Source organism: Rhizophagus irregularis, chromosome 32, assembly GCF_026210795.1.
Source record: "Rhizophagus irregularis chromosome 32, complete sequence".
NCBI classification, from domain to species: domain Eukaryota; kingdom Fungi; phylum Glomeromycota; class Glomeromycetes; order Glomerales; family Glomeraceae; genus Rhizophagus; species Rhizophagus irregularis.
In genome coordinates this window covers 114,771-128,804 of record NC_089460.1, presented here as the reverse complement: position 1 = coordinate 128,804, position 14,034 = coordinate 114,771, and the positions used below count along the sequence as shown (strand labels likewise).

Sequence of the window (14,034 nt, the reverse complement as noted above, 5' to 3'; positions counted from 1 at the left end):
ATTCACTTTTAAAATATCTTTACAATAAATCTTCTTAAATGAATCTATATAAGCAAAAAGGGAGAATTTAGAACAATAATTATTATTTAAAAAACTTAGATCTAAAAGGTAAAAAGAAAAAAAAAAAGAAATAGAAAACTAGTCAAAAGAATAAAAAAAAACTCCAGCACTAAATATTCATACAACTCACAAACTGACATACCTTAAGTCAGATGGGTTGTAACTATGTCAGATGGGTTAAAACACAGTTTTTTTTTAAAATATTTTTTTCTTAACGTTGGCAAGTTAAAAAAAAATAATTTTTTCAATTGATCTACAACTCACCTGATATGAAATCTTGTGTTTGCTGATCAGTTTAGTATTATGCAAAAGGACCAATGAGGCAATAAAGCAATTTTATCCCATGAATCAAATCCACCCATATAAGACTTAATCTACTTGAAATAGTAATAGTATTTAAGGAAATAGCTAAATAAAGTTCAGAAGGTATTTCAGTCTACTGATAATTTAATATTCCTATATTTGAGTAGATTTTACAACCTAGATGTAAACCTTTTAGTGAAGTCTACTTAAATCTGAAACTATTTTAGGTTTTTTGGGGTATTGTTTTCTTTATTAATTTCTTTTTATTATAAGAAAAAATTTTTTTTTTTACCTAAAAATAAATTATTTTACATGTGTTTTACCCACTGAACTAAACTACTATCTGAATTATTGTTATTCTAATAAATTATTAAATGTGTTGTGGTTAAAAAAAAAATGCAAACTAAAAGTCCTAAAAAATTTTTTTTTATAGGGCTTTTGTATCTGATGATAGTAAATATATTTCTGAATAATTCAACAGTACCAATTCAATTGGTCATTTATATTTAAGGTTGCCTGCCTAAACTTCTCCAAAATTCTACGATTAGTTTCTCCAAAATTTTACTATAGTTTTATTATAGTTTTGGCAAGGTTTTGGCAGTTTCAGCATTTATAATAGGTTTCGTCAGGTTTCACTTTTATCCAGAGTTTCACCAACTTTTTAATAAGACTTTCATATAGTTTCAGCAAAGTTTCACCATTTTGGCATTTCACCAACTTGCCAAAACCTCCTAGTTTCTCCAGCAACCTTATTTATATTTAATAGGATTCTTGGGAATTTTTTTAATTTTTTTCACAAAAGCATTTATATAATATACTGCATTCTACTAATAAACTACTTATAATTATAGTAGATTATTTTTATTTTGGATAATAAATATTAGGAAAGATTTCTAAATTGAGTAACAATACTAGTAAAATTTTAATTTAAATGAGTAAAAACAATAGTAAATTTCTTAAAATTTAGACCAATATAAAGTTTCCGGAACTGTATATAGTTCATGTGATAAAAATGATCCATATATTTTCTAGTATTATGCTAATTTAAACTTTATTTATTTTAAAAAATGAATTAAATAATAGAACTTGTATTTACAATTAAAAAACTATATTTTTTATATATTTTTTTTCCTATTTAAAATATATATATATATATATAAGTATTGAATAATATATATATATATTACAATTAAAATATAATTACAAAATCTAAATTGTAAATAAAATAAATCAGAAAAAAAAAATAAATTTCACAAAGTTCGTTAATAATAATAATTAAAATTATAATTTACAAATGATTTGCATATCTTACCAACTTAAAAAAAAAAGTTCAATTTTATTAAACCCATCCAATGTATTGTTCTTCAATACTTTTACCATTACGCAATTCTATAATACTATTACTTGGTAATTCAACCTCATTATCACCATCTGGTGAAAAAAAGAAATTTCCTTCTTCGCTAGTAAACTCTTCTGTATGTTCAATTCCTTTAGTTAGAACATCAACTTCATCACTAAATGTGGTTTCGGAAGTATTTACAGATGATAACGAAGAAGTAGATCTTGTAAATGATAGTGGATGTGAAATAATCATATTATTGTTTGCTATAATATTTGGAGACATAGTACTGTTTAATTTAGAAGATTTTGTTGTATAAGGAGTGGAATTGATAGCAGCAGGAGCTGTAGCAGGGTTATTGTTGGAGATCTGAATATGATATGCATCCTCAAATGATAATGGTGTAATTGCTGATTAAAATAATAAAATTAATAATATAATAAAATAATAATAGTAATAACTAAATAAAGAAAATTATAGTTGCTTACATATGTCACCCGGAATTGTACATGCATGTCCATTAAAACCATTTGATATTCGATCTTTAGATTTTGTACTAACAGCACTTAATGTTGGACTAGATGGTAAAAAATCAAGAGAAGTATGCATAGCAGTTGATAGATTTTCAGAAATATCATAATTACTTTTTCCATTATTTACCCATCCATTTACTCCCAAGGTATCTGTATTACCATTAACTTCGACATGTTCAATTACCTCCCTTCGTATTTCAATTTTCTTTGAACGTGGTATTTCACCTTTGCGAATAGTTTCTTTATGACCAGGTAAAAATGTTTGGAAGGTGAATTGAGGATTGGCCCATAAAGATGGGGGCAATGATGTTCTAGAACTGGTATGTGTGGCAATTTCAGCATTTGCCAGCCATTTATTATTACTATCCCTTTTAACTATTATGTCACCTTCTGTGAGCAGTTTAGGTGTTTCAAAAACATTTTTAACCTCAGCCCAATTATTACTACGTACTAATTGCCATTCAGCAACATCATCATAATTCGTAACCATGTCTAAAGAACCAGCTTCTTTTCTCGTGACACCTGTAATTCCTCCTACAACAGTTGTTGCTCCACCAACTAGTGCTCTACCAACATTGGCAACAGCAGCTGCACTACCAGCCAATGGTGTACCTGCCATTGTAATTAGATTATTTAATTCTTGATTACCCCCTTGACGAGAAGAGCTATCCTGTTCCCCAACCACAATTCCTTCCATCCATACTCTATGTAAAGTCAAAATACCAGTCGGATGAAAACTTAATATATCCTGGTATCCAATATCCTCTTGTTTGGAATCCAAGTCTTCCACTTCAAGATACTGACGGCTAGTATTTTTAACACTTGACAAAGAATTTTGAGACCATGATTGAGTTCTTCTTCGCCCATTTTTATTGCTAGAATTTGCGGATGTATTACCTTCATAATTAATGGATGGTGAAGAACTTCTTTTAGTTTGTCTTTTTGCATTTAAATCAGCAAATAAAATTCCATTATTACCAGCTGTTAAACCAGTTTTAGAATTATTGGATAATGAAGGAAGAAATTTAATGCATATTCCTGGAGGTTTCCTTGTAAGATGAAAAGAGTTTGGAGGAATATTATAGGAAAATGGATGTAGTTGTCCATTGAGATGATGTGGATACATATTAGTGTTATTGTAATGTATTGGGTTAGGACGACGTGAAGGACTTGTAGTCGTGAAAGAAGAATTTGAATCAGGAGGAGGAAAAGAGTAATATTCATGAGGATTAATAGGGTAAATATTATTTTGTGAAAATCCATTAGCAGCTACTTCAGTAGGATCTGCTGGTAAAGGTGCTCGTGACTTAATTCGCACGACTGGAGATTGTGTAGTCGAACTATATGGTTCATCCATATTTTTAACCAACCCCGATATATGGGAGAGTATATGAGTCGGTCCTCCATAGGGATTTATTGCAAATAAATGGATTGTTCCTTTACCACTCGCCACAGCACACCATCTAGAATCACTACTCCACCCAACACCACTTTCGCTTACACTAGCATAAGTATAACCTCGTGCTAATTTATACATATGTTTAACTTTATGATTACTTCTACCTCTGCGACGTTTACCAAGAATTTCAAAAACGTGAAATTTGTGACCTTGAACAGAAGTTGAAAATAATAGAGTACCAGATGGATTAAATGATAATTGGCCAACATGATGTGTATGTGGTGCAAAATGCGCTATAATTGATGGTTCTTTTTTATTAGAACCGTAAGGAGCGCCAAGGTCGCGAATAATAATCTAGAAGAACATTAAATAAAAATTAAATAAACTATATATGTTTAATTTAGACAAAACCAATTACATACTGCTCCTATAGCTCCACTATCTTTTTCAGTTTCCATTCCGTTGTTGGCCGCGGCCATGAACCCATTACCACTATCACCGCTACCACAGCCAACACTTCCAGTCCTCGAATTATAATAATGTCCATTTGATGGACTAGGTGAAGGTGAAAAAGAACCACGCGAAGCAGGACTCATTCCTCCTGAATGATTTTGTATATTAATTGGCATAGATGATGATTGTTTTATTTGGGGTATAGCTTGTGAATTTGACGAGTTTGCAAAATAAGCTGAAAGTGTTTGATACCCATAATCACCTTTTCAGATAAATAAGATAAAATAAATAAAATTTAGCTAAAAACTAATTGAAATAAAAGAATATATTAAATAAAAGCTTCTTACCCAGAAACTTTACACCATTTACTACTTCTTTTGCAACTTCTTTTGCAACTATTTGATATTTGCCAGAAGAACCATCAACTATTTCATCACTATCGCCCAAATCACTATCCTTTTTTCCATTAGGTTCGGACGGTTGGCTCGTTGTTGCATACGCTAACAATCTGGAACCCAATGTAAAAATTGGAGCTCTAGTAGATGGGTGAAGCGCGATATCTTGCAACATTGATTGAAACAAGGGAGCTAGTGTTAAAGGTGATATTATATGTAACTTTGCAGGATTGCTCAAGCTGATAACAATCGCACGCTCGTTACATTTTACACCAACGATATTCCCCTCGTTCTCAAAGTCTAAAGTTTTTACAATTTGATGTGTTTTTAGTGAAAAAAAATTTAATACGCTTTTTGGTTTCGACAGAGGCCCTTGAATACCATCTTCACGTTCCGGAGTCGATATACAGCTGTAACCAAAAATAAAATTTTAACTATCGATAAACTAATTAGTTCTATTTATATCATAATTTAATCCTACTTACATTAAACCAACTAGCGGTCGAACATCTGCAAATATATCACGAGCATGTTTCGAAGTATAACGTGGATTTGGTATTGACTATAATGAAAGAGAGAAATTAGACGAACTTCATAGTTGTTTTCGATTAAACTCTACAAACCTTTATATACGCCACTTCTCCAAGTTTTTCTTTGTCTCTTATCGAGACGAGTTCATGGATATTGTCCACACTTGTTACATTCCATATCTGAAATCCATCTGGATAACCTAACATAAGAACAGATTGGCTAATCAAAAGCTAAAATAAGTAAATTAAATTAAATATAAATCAGATCGATAATAAGTTTGACCATCATTACCTTATTGATGTATTAGGTTTGTTAGAAGATGCAGATACAATTTCATCAAAAGCTGCATATACAATAACATCCTTTTTTTTTTCAACCAGCCCATCAGGAGGCATTGGATGGTTTTGCGGATCTATTTCGTGATGATGATTTATTGAGTGTTGATAAGCATTATGGTCAGACGCAGGGCTGCTTTTACGTAACGAAGAGATCGAAGTAGGTAAAGAATAAGCTACATATGAAGATAGTCCATATAAGGCTGAAGAAATGGACTCCAGCGCAGAAGGGTCTCTAATAAAGGAAACAAGTTAGAAGTCTTCATCTCGAAAAAAAACGAAAAAACACGGTCAAAAGGTGGTTTAAAACCTTAAAAACTTTGGGTCAGCTTTGACTCCGATGGTAGCTAGCTGAGTTACTGAAGACATTATTATATGACCAAAAAAAAAAATATAAACCGAGTTTTTTATAATTTATTTGATTTTTGTCTAGTTTATTAATTATATTAAAAATAAAATAAAATAAAATAAAATAAAATGAAAATAAAAATAATATGTTGTATTTCTATTATAAAGAAAAAGAAAGACTAAAGGCTGATATCGAGACAAGATTTGCTATTACAGTTTAACGACAGAGTAAAAAAACGGAGAATTTTTATATTTGAGAGTCATAGTGACGTAATAGTATTATATGTATCATCTGCGCATCAAAAAATGAGTCATCCACATGCGCAAGTCATGCGCATAGAAATTTTGTCGATCATTTCCTAAAAATAATCAACGAATAAAATTAAAACTTACCAAAAATGTTATTATAGCCCTAAAAGTTGTTTACTTGGAGGGTATAAGCAAAAATGGGCGTTCAAACTTCTTTGTTCTGCGTAAAATCAATTCGTCATTTATCACGTGATTGCAGAATCATTTATTACTCCGCAGCGCCTATATCAACAAGTTCAATGAATATCGAAATGGATAAAAGTGAAAATCAAGAATTAATAGAATTAATAGAGTTAGTTTCACGACTTAAAAAGGAGAATGAGCAACTTATAATACGTGTCAACGAATTAGAAGAAAAACTTAATATTCAACAAAATTCGCTCTTAAATAACAATACAAACTCGAAACTCAAAGAATCAGTCTTGCAAAAAACTATAACTTTTGATAAAGCTTTACTAACAGAGACTCCAATTTATAAAGACCTGACCTTAGCTGAATATATGCTATATGGACGACAACTTATTTTACCAGATCTTGGCAAGTCAGGTATTCCTATTTATTTAGTTGTTTATTTATTTATTTATTGAAAGGAAGTTTGACGCGTTTTAATTGGTTTAGGTCAACTGAAACTCAAAAATACTTCAATATTGATCGTGGGTGCTGGAGGTTTAGGATCACCTGCGGCTATTTATCTTGCTGCTGCTGGAGTTGGTAAGAACTTCTAATTTTTTAAATTGAGGAAAAGTTCTTTATTAAATTATAATATTATAATCAGGCAAACTTGGAATAGTTGATTACGATAAGGTAGAAAAATCCAACTTACATCGCCAAATAATTCATAATGAAACACGGGAAGGTATTTCCAAAGCACAATCGGCAAAGATGACTATCGAGGGATTAAACTCTTTATGTAACTGCGTCGCATACGAAATACTCCTGGATAGTTTAAGTGCATTAGAAATAGTTCAACAATATGATATAGTTGTGGACGCGACTGATAATGTTGCCACGCGATATCTTCTTAATGACGCGTGCGTGATATCTGGCAAACCTTTGGTCTCTGGTAGCGCCTTACGTATGGATGGTCAATTGACTGTATACAATTATAAAGGGGGACCTTGTTATCGATGTTTATTTCCCAAGCCACCTCCACCAGAGAGCGTATTAAATTGTGCTGATGGTGGAATTTTAGGAGTCGGTTCGTATATATATATACATGTATTTACATTAAAACGTTTATTAATTTTCTTTCTTTCTTTTTAGTGACTGGAGTTATTGGGTGTTTGCAAGCATTGCAAGCAATCAAAATCGCTACAGAAAGTGAATCATTTTAGTAAACGTTAGGAATCATTTACAAATGTATTTATAATAATATTATATTAATATTAATGAAATTTAATTACCTGAATAATTAGATGACGAAAGCCCTAATAACCTTTTGATTTTTTCTGCTACATCGTATCCACTTTTTCGGTCCATAAAATTGAGATCAAAAAAGAAGGATTGTGTTATATGTGGTGATCACCCATCTATAACTAAATTGCAAGATTATGTTCAGTTTTGTGGTAGTGGTGCATTAGATAAGGTGTTTGTTGTCTTACACTTTTGTAAACGTTTCAAAAAGTATACGTTTTTATTTATTACTTAAGTTAATTTAGTCGCCTTCAGTGAAGGAGTTAGGACGCGAAGATAGGATTGAACCTAAGGTGGGAGAAAATAATAACAAAAATTTTAATAATAATAAAGCACTAAAATGTCTTAATTTTGTTAGGTATATCATAACTTGCGAAATGAGACACCTCATGTTTTAATAGATGTGAGAGAAACCGTGCAATATGAAATTTGCAGTCTACCTAGTTCAATTAGTAAGTAAATTATTACATTTTCTTTTTTTGGTTTCATGCTTTAATATCACTCTTTATACACAACAGATATTCCTTTGAAAGATCTTCCCAAAAGAATTGAAGATGTGAAAAAATTATTAGAAACGCCAAATACATCAGGTAAATTAATTATTCCCGGTAAAATTAATTATTCTAAATTCTTAAATTTTTTAACTTTTATACTTTATTCAATTAGTATACGTGATTTGTCGGTTAGGAAATGACTCACAACATGCAGTGAATATATTGAAAAATTATTTGAAAGGTGAAGTTAAAGATATAATTGGAGGATTATATAAATGGTCTTTAGAGGTTGATCAAGAATTTCCTATATACTAAAACAAGGCAACATTATCTATAATTCAAAGTGTATAAAAAACATATATATCTGGAATTAGCAACAATATTAATAATAGAATAAATTAGATTTTCTCCTAAATAAAATAGTATTAAAAAAATGTACATGTATTAAATGATGATATAATCAATTATTCTTTGGAATTTAGTAAATTTTAATCATATTTGATCTTCTGCAATCTCTAAAAATACTTTTGATACAGGCCTGCCACGATTACGTTTAAGACCTGATCGAAGTTCACGAATTGCATCATCAAAATCACCTTGCGCATCATTTGATGAGGCAATACTAATTGCATCGGAAGGTTTTTTATTTGCCTATAATTTTAATATCCTTAAGACTAAATAACCAAATATAATATAAATAATATAAAAAAATCATTCATTGTATTATCACACTGACTTGTTTTAGCGCATTATCCTTTTCTTTCTCAGTTTTCTTTCGAATTTCCTCATTTTCTTTACGTGCTTTCTAATTTTTGCAATAATACATCGTTATTATAAAAAATTAAACCCAAAATCAACAATTAACATACCATTAACGACGACGAGAATGAGACAATTAATCCAAAAAAATCCTCGGGCTTCGTCGATTTTGGATCTTCTCCATAATATATTAACATTTGTTGTAATTCATTATCTAAATTCCTAGCTATTTCTCGAATACTTTCAATTGTGGGTTCCACTTGTTTAACAAAATCCTATAAATAATAATTTAGAATTAACAAAAAAAAAAAGAGAGAAGTAATTGGCCTGAAACCCACATGCATCACTTCCAAAAATCTATCGTTTTCTTGAGCAGGTCTTGCTCGTTTAAGAACACGCGTTTCTTCTTTGATCTGTGAGATACCAGTAACCAAAGAAGTTACTGACGACATTACACTCGTAACAGATACTCTTGCTGCTGCTTCCAAATGTGGCAATTCATCCATAAACGTGATAAGTTCTTTTTGGTTTGTTTCAATTGTAAATGCTAAATAATGCAGAAGTGTAGCTGTTCCCTTTGAATTATTTTCTATAGCCTTTGTATCTCTCATCTAAATAAGTATTTAAAGTCCTATGTAAATTGAAACAATAAAAGAAATATATTACAAAAAATGTAAAATTTACCTTGAGTAGTGCATCTAATTGAAAACCAGATGCATTTCCCCTAAATGAATTGGTATTTAAGTAGTTACCAATGGCCAATACAGTCTGTTATAGACAAAATTGTAATAAATAAATTAGCAAAAGAAGCTCCTGCGTATGACACAAGTCCAAATTTAAAGATTTTACCTTTAACAACCGCCTAAATTTCGATGAATTCTTGAGATCTTCATGTGCCTTGTGTAATATATTGATTTCCTAATAATAAAATTTGTTAATTATTTCATAAAATATTACTAGTTATAATTACATACAGGTAACAGTTCTTGTGCTTCAACTTCAAATCTTCGTCGGAAAATCATACAACTCAGTCTTTCTAACATGCGTGGAATAACCATTATTTCCCTGAAATAATTTTCTGCATTACCCAAGGTTAATAAATCACCATCATATTCCTTTACTAATTCAATCTCTTCACTAGTAGGTATATATTGTTTAATTGATCTAAGATTCTCTATTGATAGTTTTTCATCATTTAATTCTAATATAGAATCTTTAATTTCTGAGTATGGCATTTTAATTCGAGCCAACATAATAGCAATGTTATTAGCACGATTAAAATCTATCAAAGTTGTAACTGTGGATTTGATTGATATTTTTGTATCATTTTCGGATGTAACTGCCACCGTTTTACCAAACAATTCATCTAATTCGTAAATATTTAATGGAATATCATCTTCTTGAATATCTTTCCAAACAGTATTATTAGCTTCATGTTTTGAGATCTTGCTCCAAAATAATTGCTTTAAAGGTCCCTTCGGGTTATTAACAGTAAAGGTAACTGGAGCAGATATATTATTATCATAAGTTGAAGAATGATTTACCGAACTTGAAGGTGGGGGAGCCCCAACCCCAGGGGGAGGTGGAGGGGGTGGAGGAGGTGGTGGGGGAGCCCCAACCCCAGGGGGAGGTGGAGGGGGTGGAGGAGGTGGTGGGGGAGCCCCAACCCCAGGGGGAGGTGGAGGGGGTGGAGGAGGTGGTGGGGGAGCCCCAACCCCAGGGGGAGGGGGAGGTGGTGGGGGTGGAGGAGGTGGGGGGGGAGCCCCAACCTCAGGGGGAGGTGGAGGAGGTGGAGGAGCTCCAACCTCAGGGAGAGACGGGGAAGGTGTGGTACCTCCCATTTCTATTTCTCCAGATTGTGGTTGTAACGGTGATGGCGGCGATGAAGGTATAGATGGTATATCAAAATTTCCTATAGAAGAGATTAGAAGTTGCTTAGAGATCGAAGGAATAGTTGTTATATCATCATTTTTAGCTGGAGATAAGCTTAACGGAGGTTGCGGAAGTTCTATTTCATTATTTAAGGGAGACTATAATTAAATTAGACTTTATTTACTATTTGATATTGTAGAATACCATTATTGAATTTGATAAGTACCTACCAAATTAGTATTATTACTAGGTGGAGACTGTAGTACAGGCAAAGATTCTGTTATAAAATTTGACCGTTCATTTTTTTTTATGGACGGAGGTGGGGGTGGAGGTTTTTTAACTTTAGACTTTATTAATTGTGAAGTTTTCGGTGGTGAAGTTGATGTAACTGATAATGAAATTCGTTTTATAGGTGGTGGAGGAGGCGGTGGTCGAAGGCGTGATGCATTATTGGATTGTGATGAAGCGGCCTTTGAAGGAGGAAGTGGAGGTTTACGGATAACTTTATGTTGCTGAGATATGTTATTATTTGATGTAGGCTGTTGTTGATATAATGCTGGAGTTGGAACAGATGACTGCCTAAACATATTTATAATTTTGGGGAAGTATGATGGTGAAGCTGGGGGAACATATTGGGTAGATTGTTGCTTGTCTGATATGAATAATGGAGTTGTTTCTGATGATAAATTCTGGTTTGGAATTTGTACTCTAAAATTCAAGGGCACAGTAATTTTTTCTTCGGTAGTTATTGTTTTTTCGACCTTGATTAAAATCTTATTTAAATTAATAAAATGACTTTATAAAATTATTTAGCAAAGGTGAATACTCTTTACCTTCATTAATTCTTCCAAGCGAGCTCTTAAATAATCAATTTCATTATCAGTCACATCACCACTAACTAAAGAGTACTTTCCAACAATATGCTGTATGGAAGAGTGATATTCTTTCATGAATTTTTGCCATTCTAAAATTATTCATATTCATAACTCTAATTATATTTTTCAATGCAAATTGAAATTGGCGATAAAAAACTCGAATATAATTTAACTTACCCTGCCCTAAATTATTCAAAGAAATTATTTGCTCTATAAATTGTTCGATCAAAGTCCATATTTCGTTCTGACACCTCCTATAGAATTTGTAAAATTTTAATATTTTCGTTTATATTAAAAACGCATTGAAACTCATAAGAAATCTATACAAACTCTTCGATATTTTTGCATGAAACTCTTAACAAATTTTTAAGAGTCTCAATAACACGACGGTGTAAATCTTTGTCACTTTCTACTTGTTGAAGTAGTCCAGCAACTATTGAGAGTGGGTCACTGTAACAATGTTAAGATTATTTCAATTTCAATTTCAATTTCAATTTAAGAATTTTTTATATAACTTTACATACTTTGCATCTCTTACAATTTCATGAGCTTTCTCATAAAGTTCATCTAAATCTTCTTGACGTTCCTCCTGGTAGACCTCAATTTGTTTTAACACAGATTCCGGGGGATCGGAAGCTTTGATGGCCTAAAAATATAAATATAAATGACAGATAATTATATCCAATTTGAATCTATTAGGATACCCTAAAATAAATAAAGTAAAAACCTACCTTAAACACATTATCAATTCCTCTCCTTTCAAATTCATCTCTTAAAAGAATACGTTCTTCAATAATGTCAGGCGAATTCACAATTGCATTAATCAAACTTAACCCGGCAGCTTTATATTCAATAGAAGTACTATCTTCCTCTCCAATTCCCCTCAAACTATCGACCAAATATTGAAACCGAAACTTTTCCTCGTGAATTATACGAAATTCAATGAAAGCTCCAACAACTAATTTGTGTCCATCCAAAGAGAGCACACACAACGCCGCCAATACATCGGCAACTTGAGAACGTAATTTATTATTGATCGTGTGAAGACAAAAAACAATGCTAGCAACCAGAGAAGAAGATTTCAAAACTTGTCGAAAACCGGTCTAAATAAGTTTATATTAGTTATCGTAAGGAAAGACTTAATGCAAAAATTATGCATAAAATTACCTCAGTATTCATTAAAGCTCTTAAACATCGAATGCATTGGGACTGTATTCGATCGTCTTGATCAGAATTTCTTGTGCTAATTATATGAATTTAATAAATGAGTACTAAATATTATGTAACAAAATTAAATGATTTTTTTTAAGTTTTGACCACCTTTTCTTATCTCGAACAGTATGCTTCTCAAGAATAGACTCTAAAACAAATAATCCTCTATTATCTATAAATTCTCTTAACCAAGATAATTTTGCTGAAGACAGAGCTATTCGTAAGGATAACAAAGTATCTGCCAAAGACTTGGGAGTAGCATTCCTTTAATAATTCAAATCTTTCAAAGGTTAAACAAATTATATTTTCTGCCAAAAAGAAAGAAAAGAATATAAAATTTATCCTACTTTTGTGTTAATTTTTCGATATAAAATTCAGGTGTGTCTTCTAACTTTGCCGAATTTCCAGCTGCCGGGTATAAACCTAACAACGAACTAAATAATCCAATTGAATTATTTTGCGATATCGCTTGAACTCCCGGTTTTGTCTGTTCGGGCACATTTGTCAATGGTGGAGAAGAAGAACGAGATTGTTCTGTGCCATAAAACCAATAGGCCAAAGAAAGTCTATTATTTGACTTCTGTTCTATATTATCGCTATCACTAGCAGCGCTTGTAACAGACGTTACATCAGAATCGCGTATTTGTATCTTTCCTGACGTATCAGACATTGCATCATAATCCTGTGCAATATTTAAATAACTCTTTTGTTGAGAATGTTTTAAAGAATGTTGCAGCGGTTGTGACTGAGATCGCTGTCCTAATTCTTGAGACTGTATGTGTGTAAGTATAATCGTTCGTTTTTGATCGATAGAAAGCCGTATCATGTTCTCTCGTACGGAACCCTGTATGTTCATTTCATCCTAAAAGATAAAATATATAAAAACTATTAAAATTTTTCTAAATTATTTCGTAGTGAGGATGTATACGCACTAAAAAATTTTCAAATTCTTGAGGTAAATCTTGATCGCTAATTTCACTATACTTTGTAAGATCTACACCATTAGGGGAACGTAATGATATAAAACCACTTTCTACACTACTATGATCTATCATAGTAGCGCGTCTCTTAGCTTTTGTCGCCTGAGTTATCCACGAGCTTATCGTATTAGGGATGTTAGGGTCTATCATATTACTAAAATTTGATACCGCGATAGAAGCACGTCGATTTGGAATGTCATTATTATTGGCAGTACTTTCAACCCGTTCTGGAACAGGTGAAGAAGGCTCTGCTGAATCGGATTCCGTCGTGAAAATCTGCTTGACTACTTTTCCCTCTTTATTGTAAGACTGATTGACCAAATCATTTTCAAAATTTTCCATTTTATATTTACATAATTTTATAAAGTAAAATTCTCTTATTCTGCATATGAAATTAGTATGCACCTGACGTAACTCCTGCTTT

At 31.8% G+C, this 14,034-nt stretch overlaps 3 protein-coding genes across 3 annotated transcripts; 1 reads left to right on the top strand and 2 right to left on the bottom strand.

Moving 5' to 3' along the window:
* Positions 1-1,460: 1,460 nt before the first annotated feature.
* On the bottom strand, positions 1,461-5,717 carry OCT59_022824 (uncharacterized protein; the record flags this gene model as incomplete). Its single annotated transcript, XM_025321333.2, has 9 exons — positions 1,461-2,112; positions 2,191-3,132; positions 3,214-3,988; positions 4,057-4,349; positions 4,435-4,892; positions 4,968-5,044; positions 5,106-5,232; positions 5,305-5,583; positions 5,659-5,717. The coding sequence occupies 9 exons, from the start codon at positions 5,715-5,717 to the stop codon at positions 1,703-1,705; spliced, it is 3,420 nt and encodes a 1,139-aa protein (XP_025169166.1). The 3' UTR covers positions 1,461-1,702.
* Positions 5,718-6,142: 425 nt separating this feature from the next.
* On the top strand, positions 6,143-8,227 carry OCT59_022823 (uncharacterized protein; the record flags this gene model as incomplete). The annotated part of the gene is made up of 9 exons (XM_025323324.2): positions 6,143-6,551; positions 6,624-6,716; positions 6,781-7,203; positions 7,269-7,325; positions 7,421-7,590; positions 7,664-7,711; positions 7,777-7,870; positions 7,937-8,008; positions 8,085-8,227. 9 exons carry the CDS (start codon positions 6,143-6,145, stop codon positions 8,225-8,227), a joined length of 1,509 nt encoding a protein of 502 aa, XP_025169167.2.
* Positions 8,228-8,404: 177 nt separating this feature from the next.
* On the bottom strand, positions 8,405-13,952 carry OCT59_022822 (uncharacterized protein; the record flags this gene model as incomplete). Its single annotated transcript, XM_066150381.1, has 17 exons — positions 8,405-8,563; positions 8,649-8,717; positions 8,782-8,946; positions 9,010-9,282; positions 9,356-9,439; positions 9,521-9,589; positions 9,646-10,701; positions 10,774-11,304; positions 11,377-11,507; positions 11,596-11,672; positions 11,749-11,868; positions 11,943-12,064; positions 12,150-12,521; positions 12,586-12,661; positions 12,739-12,894; positions 12,978-13,492; positions 13,563-13,952. 17 exons carry the CDS (start codon positions 13,950-13,952, stop codon positions 8,405-8,407), a joined length of 4,365 nt encoding a protein of 1,454 aa, XP_066006424.1.
* Positions 13,953-14,034: the final 82 nt, after the last annotated feature.